The following is an 8,447-nucleotide window of genomic DNA, read 5'->3' as shown; positions in this document are numbered from 1 at the left end:
CTTACTTTAGCTCTAAGGAAGAGTTTATAGATTTTCTCAATTTAACGTATCAAATGTACCATATTTCACTTTATTTTTAGCACCTTTGTTTCCTCTTTAAGAAATCTTTTATAGCCATTAGGACAGGAAGTTACTGTCTTGTACTCTCCTTTAAACGCTTCATCCACACGGTTTTGCAGGGTAGGAGTTCAGGGAAATGAAATACATCCATCAAATGGCCTACAGTTATGGAATAAGCGTCGCTTTTTAATTCTTCACATTGACCTATAATCCCCCTGGATCCTGCTTGTGTGTATATTTTAAGTCATGGACATAAGTGACTTTTTCATCTACAAGGGCACCAAATGGTTCCCGGACTGTTTGTTGGAAAGATGGCCCTCTTCTCTGCCACCTTTGCCCTGAAGTGCCCACACCACGTGTCTGTCTCTGGGCCCTTCACTTCATGGATCTGCCCACCTGCCCTTTCATCAATGCCACACTCTGTAGATGGCTGGTTTCATGCTAAGTCTTCATATCAGGTAGAGCCAACGATACCAACTTCTTTCCAAAAACAATTTTTCTTTTATTCACTGTCCACATGGTTGAGGGGTTCATAGTTATTTACTAAATTATGACATATCTGGTAAAGTACGAAAACTTGTTTATAGCTATAGAGTGATTATTAGTTTATGTTTACAACTCCGCTACCTCTTAGAGACACTAAATCCTAATACCTGCCTGTTTGCTCACACCTGTGAATATCCAATCAGCGAGCGCACTTCAAGAAGTAGAAAGCTCTGCAAATAGGATATTCCAGTGTTTGGTTGGGCTGATCATGGGGTAGGATTACCCACTCCCTTTAAGATTTTTTTCTTTTATCTATTAGAGACAGAGGGAAAGGGAGGGAGGAAGAGAAATATCAGTGCAAGAGAAACATCAATTAGTTGCCTCCTGCAGGCACACTGACCAGGGACCAAACCCTCACCCCGGGCACGTGTCCTGACTGGGAATCGAACCCGAGACCTCCTGGTCTATGGGATGACACCCAACCAACTGAATCACATGGGCCAGGGCCCTGTTCCCTTTTAAAATTTTAAGCTACTAGGAACAAACTGGCAAGAGCCATTAGAACAGTTAATGTGTGTACACTTTGTAGCACTTCCCTATTGATTAATGAGAGCAAGATGAGTGGGAGAGTCCTGGCAAGAGGTGTAATGCCAAAGGTGAAGACTCATAAAACAGCAGGGTGCAGGCCTGTGTGACATGGAAGAGTGGGCAACCAGGCCACACCATGTAGCTGGGTGCCGGTGGGGAAGGCTGACCTTCCAGCTGTAGCCCCACCCTCACTTTCCCCACTTCAGGACTGGTCACGGGGAGGAAAACAAGACAGAGACCAGCCTCCATCAGCACCGAGGGACTGTGCTCTCCTCACCTCCACCCCCTTTCCTGGTCCCCCTTCTCTCACTTTGTAGGCTCTGGCCGGGTCCAAACCCCACCCATCCTGCCTCAAGACAAGTCACAGGAAGAGCTGGCATGAGAGTCCACTTTAATGACCCAGATTTGGGTCATCCTAGAACCTGCCCCCACCCCCAGAGGACAATGGGGAGGGCATTGGGGCAGAGAACTTTCACACAAGGTCTCCATCAGTGACGAGGTGGCGTCCCACAGCGGAGGGTGGCTCAGAGAAGCCCTAAAACAAGAAGAAACAAAGGATTGGGATCAGTATGTGGCGAGGTGGCCCCTTCCTCTTCTACTCTTCTTCCCCGGATGCTTCCATAACAGCCTGATGGAGTAAGCCCATAGTGACTCAGCCCACCAATTACCTGTCCCCTTGGCTTCCACATATACTTCACCCTCCCGCCTGTGATTTTCCCCTTGGGCTCAGGGTTGGAAAGAATGACAGCACCTTGTTTGCATTCGCAGCAGCACCATGGTAACCGGTCCCTCACTGGTAGGTCTGTCACTTAGCTCTGAGTGTGTTGACCCAGCAACCAACCCAGGCTTAGAGAGCCCAAGTGCCACCTTACAGGAATGGAAACCAAGGGAACCAGTTTCCTAGGAGAGCCTGGAAGCCCCCTGCGGTGCAGGCTGCCTCTGGATGGAGTGCATGGCCAGCTGGGGGCGCTAGTTCCACTGCCACTGCCCCAGTCCAGGCCAACTCAAGCCTCCCCCCAGGATCAGGGTGGTGGCTCCTTCCAGGCTTCTTAGTTTTTAGTCTTGCTCTTCACAACCCATTCCTTAACATCACTAGAGTGGCCTTTGGATAAACTCATATGTCACATTAGGAAATCCCCTTCCTTAAAATTTCCCAGTTAACTTGCCACTTAGAATAAAATCCCAGTTTTTCACCAGGATCTATGAGGCCCTATATGGTCAGTCTTGGGCCTGCTTCTCCAACCTAATACCCTGGCTTCTCCATCTGCTCCTTGAACTGGCCATGGTGTCCTTGTCACAGAACACTTGTCATTGCAGTGCTCTCTGTCTGAGAAGCCCTTCCTTCATATCTTCCTCCGGCTGCCACCTTCTTATAATTGAGGTGTTAGTCCCCCTCCCCCCACCAGACTTTGGTCAACGTGGAGGAGCCTGATGTTTGGAACAGCCCAACCCCTACTGTGGTCCCAGAAAGGAAAGGCAGGGGCTGCAGGGGCCACAGGGGCCACAGGGGCCACAGGGGAAAGGGCTGGTTCCAGTGCTGGCTCTGCCCAGAACCTGCTGTGCAGCTTTGAGCAAGTCCCTTGACCAGCCTGCACCCCAATGTCTCACCTAGAAAGATAGATGGGAGTACTGGATGGGTGTTTCCAATCTAGATTTTGAAGAGTTTGAGCATCTCAAGGAAATAACCCTGAACTTTACTGGCTGACTAGCCCAGGTCACAGAGTAGAGGGACATGGGGCATGTGAGTGTGTGCATGTTCTGAATGTGAAGGCCTCTGGGCTGCCTCTCCCATTTATCTAAAGGAGCTTTGCTACCACTTGCTATAAACAGGAGTGCATGGAGAAAAGGAAAATTTTTTACCTAATTTTGAAAACTGCAGGTCTATGCTTACACTTGATGCTATAGACCATTTCATTCTTGGAGGCTCCCAGCACCTGCCCTCCCAAACTCCCACACAGATACCCACAGGTGGTCTGTAGGGGAGAAAAGGAAAGGGGTATGCTTCAACTGGGCAGGAAAAGATCTTTCCTTGGGCTTATCCATTCATGCCTCCATACTCATTCCCCTCTTCATACCCGCCTCCCTCATTTAAACAGGCCCTTGGGGGTTCCAATCTCACCCTGACAGGGTTGGCCACCTGTTGTTTCAGGGCCTTCGAAACCATTTTGGAGGTAAAGCACTGATCCCTGTTCACCTGGACCATTGGGCTCTGTGAGGAGGGAAGCCGGGAGTCAAGAAGGAGACAGACAAGGGTGGCAGGGCCCCAGAGGAACAGAGAAGGGACCCAAAGTCAGGGATTTAAAATTCTTAAGAAGACACATAAGTCTCACCTTGGGGAATAGGAGTTGAAGTTTCTCCTCTTGCTTGCCCCCAGAAGAGACAGAAATGACCAATGGAACAGAGACTTGCTGACATCCACCCTACCGCTAATACCATCCATCCACTAATACCAAAGGGTATTAGTGATACCCTTTGCAGGTATCATTAATGGCTCATGGAGTTGTTCCTTGCAGATCCCAGAGAGGACCTCCGAATCATTCTCACTCAATTTCTGGCAGCTCTTACCTGTAGTGTTAATACTACTTCCCTCCCAGCACAGTCTGGCCTGACCGTGGGCCTCATGTACCTCACCCCAGTGGTTTTGGTGGGAAAGGATGCCTGCCCATCCCTCAGACAGAAATCTTGGGGATGGAGTCTGCTTATGTGTTCCATCTTCTGGGTCATCACATCCTGGGTGATGTCACCCTTCCAGAACAAACCTTCAGGGTGAAAGGATGGAGTGAACTGACACTTGAGATACTCTAGCCCACTCCAGGGACCAGGTGAGATCAACACTCTCCCTCTCCCTCAAGGAGGTGGACTATCACCATTTGTGGACAGAATTAAATGAGATAGTAGGCAACAATTGCTTAGCATAGTGCCTGGCATGTGATAATATTCCATTAGGATTAGAATTATATTCTCTTCGCTGATCCCTTTGATGCTATCTTGAGGATTAAATGAGATTAGTGAGGCAAAGAATGCTTACACAACTCCTAAGGCAGTGATTCCCAAATGTTAGTGTGCATTGGAATCTCCTACAAGAGTTTCTGATTCAGTAGGTCTGGATGAAGCTCTAGAATTAGCAATTTTTGTTTTGATCTGACTGATGTGGTTCAGTGGGTTGGGCATCGTCCTGCAGACCAAGGGGTTGCTGGTTCTAATCCTGGTCAGAGCACATGACTGGGTTGCAAGTCAGATCCCCAGTTGGCGGCACGCAAGAGGCAACCAATCAATCGATGTTTCTGTCACACATCAATGTTTCTCTCCCTCCCTCCCTCCTTTCCCCTCTCTAACTAATTTTTAAAAGATTTTATTTATTTTATTTTTAGAGAGGGAAGGGAGGGAGATAGAGAGAAAGAGAGAGAGAAACATCAATGTGCAGTTGCTGGGGGTTATGGCCTGCAACCCAGGCATGTGCCCTGACTGGGAATCGAACCTGCGACACTTTGGTTTGCAGCCTGCGCTCAATCCACTGAGCTATGCCAGCCAGGGCATAAAATAAAATCTTAAAAATTAAAGAATAAAAAGTATTTAGCATTTTAACAAGGTCCTTGATGATGCTGATGCTGCTGGTCCTCAGACGCACTGTGAGAACCACAGCTCTAAGGTGTTACACACATGTTAGACACCCGTAGTAGCAGTAATGTGACCTCGAGGCACATTTCTTATCTGATCCTCCCTCATTCATGGAACTCTGCTCTAAGGAATAGTCGGCCATCTGTCACCAAGAGACTCTCCACTTCCTTTCACTCCTCACATCTATTTGTCACACAATTTGCTCTTCCTCCCACTCAGACGTGGGGGGAGACGTGTGTTTCCCATGCTGAGAACGTAAGGATTCCTGGTTCTAGAAAAACCAAGACAGCGTCAGGGGTTGGGACTAGTGTGAAGGCGTTAGATCAGGGGTGTCAAACTCATTTTCACCAGGGGCCACATCAACCTTGCAGTTGCCTTTGAAGGGCTGAAATAATTTTAGGGCTGTATAAACATGACTACCCCTTAACTGTTAAGGAGTTGAAGTTACATTCCACCCTTTGAAGGCAACATAACTGTTAGATGATGACTTATTTGGGGGGCTACTGCTAGAACCTTCTGCTGGGCTCTTCCCAAGAGTGTCAAGGGCAAACTGCCCACCCATCCAACTCCACTCCCACTCTGTTGTCCACCTTCTCCATGAGGTGAGCATGGTAGGAAAGCTGCAAGCAGAGATGTCTGAAGAAGGAAGCTTGCCCTCAGATCAAACAGCCTCTCACTATCCCCACTGCCCTCATATCCGGCCATGCCCCAGCCTCTGTTCTCCAGGTCTTCCTCACCTTGGGGCACAATCTGCTGGAGTACAACTTGCAAGTGCCGGGAGACTGGTGTGGGAAATCCTTGGAAGGGCCAGAGCTGTCCCACTCCCACTTGGCCCTGACCATCTAAAGGCAAAAGAGTGGCGCCAGCAAGGAGCTTGACCAGGAGATTGCCAAGTTCCAGTTGAAAAAAAAAAAACAGCTTCCTCCCACTATGACCCCTCTCACCAGATCCCTTCCTCCTTTCCAGTATTGCTTCTTTTCATTTTCCCTTACCTTGTTCTTTAGCCCCTGCACCTTTTGGTATCAACTTCCAGGTAAGAACAAAGTTTACAGGCAAAGAATAGCCTGGAGCCTGTGGAGGCTGAGGTAAGGGGAGACTCAGACAACTACGCACATGGAATGTATAATCAGCGGATGAATGGGGCGGGGGGCATGGGAAGCAGGTGAACTGATCTTGGGGTAGAGTTTGAGGCCTGAGGGGGATTAGAGAGGAGGCCTGAAATCCTTACAGCAGGAAGTGTTAGTAGGAAGTATTAGTATGCATAGGGTTTGAATGTCTGGATCCCTGTCCTGACACCCAGTTAGCCCGGCTGTGCATAGGAAAAGGACAGGGGGTGGGAGAGGACAGTCCATAATGCTATACACACCACTTTTCTTTTCATCTATTTATTTTTAGAGAGAGAGAGGGGAAGGGAGGGAGAGAGGGAAACATCCATGTGTGGTTGCCTCTCGCACGCCCCCTACTGGGGACCTGGCCCACAACCTAGGCAAGTGCCCTGACTGGGAATCCAACCAGCCACCCTTTGGTTTGGTTCACAGGCCATGCTCAATCCTCTGAGCCATACCACCCAGGGCTGTACACACACCTTTCTTATTCCAGTTAGATGTGTTAGGGTTGGCGGAGGGTCCTTTTTTTTTTTTTTTTTTTTCCTAGAGCGCCATTACCAATGCCTCGTTAGGGACCGGCTTTAAGAAAAGGGAATTCTCCTTCCCAAATGGATCCTAATGTCAATTTCCTGGCTTTAGAAAGGAGCAGAAACTCCAGCACCCTACTGAGAAGGAAAAGCGTTTCTGGAAGGGAGGATCCTTCTCTGAGACACTGCTCCCAGGACTGATAGGAGAAGAGGTGAGTAGGACACCCTTGGAGAGACCCACAGGACGCCAGGCGCTGTCCGTGGTGCTGAGCGGTGGCCGAAGCCTGGCATAGAAGAGGCTCTGGGTGGTTCAGAGCGCGAGGTATGTCCACAAGGCTTGACCATCCTCCACCCTCACCCCTGCACTAGTGCCTGTCATCCGCCACTAGGCCTTCTTTCACAGCTCTTCCCGAGTCCTCTGGTTTGGCCTCTAAACCCAAGAATCGGGAGGGAGAGTTGGCGTCAGACCAGGAGTTTGCGCGGTCTTCCCCGCGCGCCTGGCGCGGAACCCCCGAGTCTGCGCAGTTGGCCTCGGGCCTCTCAGACCTGAGTCTGCGCGGGTCTACAGGCTGGCGCCGAGCCGGGCGGGAGGAAAAGGAAAACCTTTTCCCCTTGCATCCGCCCTCCCCCTTCTTTACGGTCACCGGATTGCACACGCCAGGCTCCGAGGGCTTGTGAAGAAGCCCCGGCTCGTCTCTCGGCCCAGATCCTCTCCGGAGCCAGGACCCCATACCCGCGGTTCCTGCTCCTGGTCCCCGAGATCCTGGTCCCGTGCCCTTCCCTCAGTTCCAGCACCCCTTCCCTGGCCGTGTGGCGCGTCTTGCTTTTCCTGTGGTCGCATAGATCCCTTGGCCCATTTTCCCGTCCTCCTCCAGAGTCTCTAGTTTTCCCGAGTCCGCCTCTTTTAGGTCTGGATCCCATATGCGGAGCGCCACCCCAGGCCTGCGCCCCTTTTTACGTGTATCTTTTTTCACGCCCCCACTTTCTTTTCCTCCTGTGTGTCTCACCTTGAGGAGCCTTGACTCACTTTTTTCAGGATCGTTCTCTGGACCTCCCTCACCCCCCACGTTTCCTCCTGACGGTGGCCAGTAAGGTCTCTGCAGCCCCCTGGGCGGCTGTTCAGCAGCAGGAAGCAGAGGAGCAGGCAGAGCTCCCCGGAGCTCCCAGGCTACAGCGGGCGCTGCATCCTCCCGCGCTCCGCGCTCTCGTTCCTCATCTAAGTCTCAACGAAGGAGGAGACCGCGGCCGGAGAGGCTAAGCAGGGCTGACGCTGTCCACCCGCTTGTGGGTTAGATCTACACATCCCGCTCTTGGCAGCTCCGCCAATCGCTGGCGGGCCCTGCTGCTGCAGAGGCCTACCCAGCCCCTTGCGTTTAGGGTCCCCATCCCCGGGCGCCCGCTCCTGTTTTATGTAAACCATGTCCCAAGGACTACCTACCGCCTCTGCTCCAGTTCCAGGGTTGGAGAAATGGATTGCACGTAAGATGGGAGTGCGAATTGTGCCCACCTCTAAGGTGGTTGTGAGGGTTAAATATGAACAAGGACTGGACAGTAGATAGTGTATTTAGTCAATTTTTTATTCCTCGACGCCCACTTTACCCTCATCCTCCTACAGGCCTTCAGCACACATGGATTTGACCTGCGAAATAGACTGCACGTCTATGCACTTCTGCCCACACCACTGCCACCACCCTGGTTCAAACCGCTGTACTCTGTTGCGGTAGAGCTATTGCAATAACTAAGTAGCTAACGAACTAACCGATCTCATTTCCACTCTTGTTTAGTTATAGGTTAGTGTGGGAGCTAACCCTTTCTAAACCCTAGACGGGCACTTAAATATTTTGTTTCTTAAGTTAAAAATTTTATTATGAAAATTTTCAGTATTAAAAAAATGAATGTCCATATACCCACCACCTAGACTAACAATTAGTAAGATTTGGTCACAATTGCTCCTTTCTCTTGATAAAGTATTTTAAAAGTGATTTACAAACATCATAACATTTCACTCCTAAATAATTCAGTATGCATCTCTCAGAAGTCATGGTGGTTTTCCTACTTAAAC

At 50.0% G+C, this 8,447-nt stretch overlaps 1 protein-coding gene across 1 annotated transcript; it reads right to left on the bottom strand.

Annotated features, from left to right (window-relative positions):
• Positions 1–3,014: 3,014 nt before the first annotated feature.
• On the bottom strand, positions 3,015–7,856 carry RESP18 (regulated endocrine specific protein 18). Its single transcript, XM_028510098.2, is given in 4 exon segments — positions 3,015–3,343; positions 3,766–3,893; positions 5,490–5,594; positions 7,466–7,856. Coding segments are annotated over 4 exon segments (747 nt in total). The 5' UTR covers positions 7,806–7,856; the 3' UTR covers positions 3,015–3,169.
• Between the last annotated feature and the right edge of the window lie 591 nt (positions 7,857–8,447).

This window comes from Phyllostomus discolor, chromosome 4, assembly GCF_004126475.2.
Source record: "Phyllostomus discolor isolate MPI-MPIP mPhyDis1 chromosome 4, mPhyDis1.pri.v3, whole genome shotgun sequence".
NCBI lineage: Eukaryota > Metazoa > Chordata > Mammalia > Chiroptera > Phyllostomidae > Phyllostomus > Phyllostomus discolor.
This window is presented reverse-complemented; position numbering and strand designations above follow the sequence as displayed.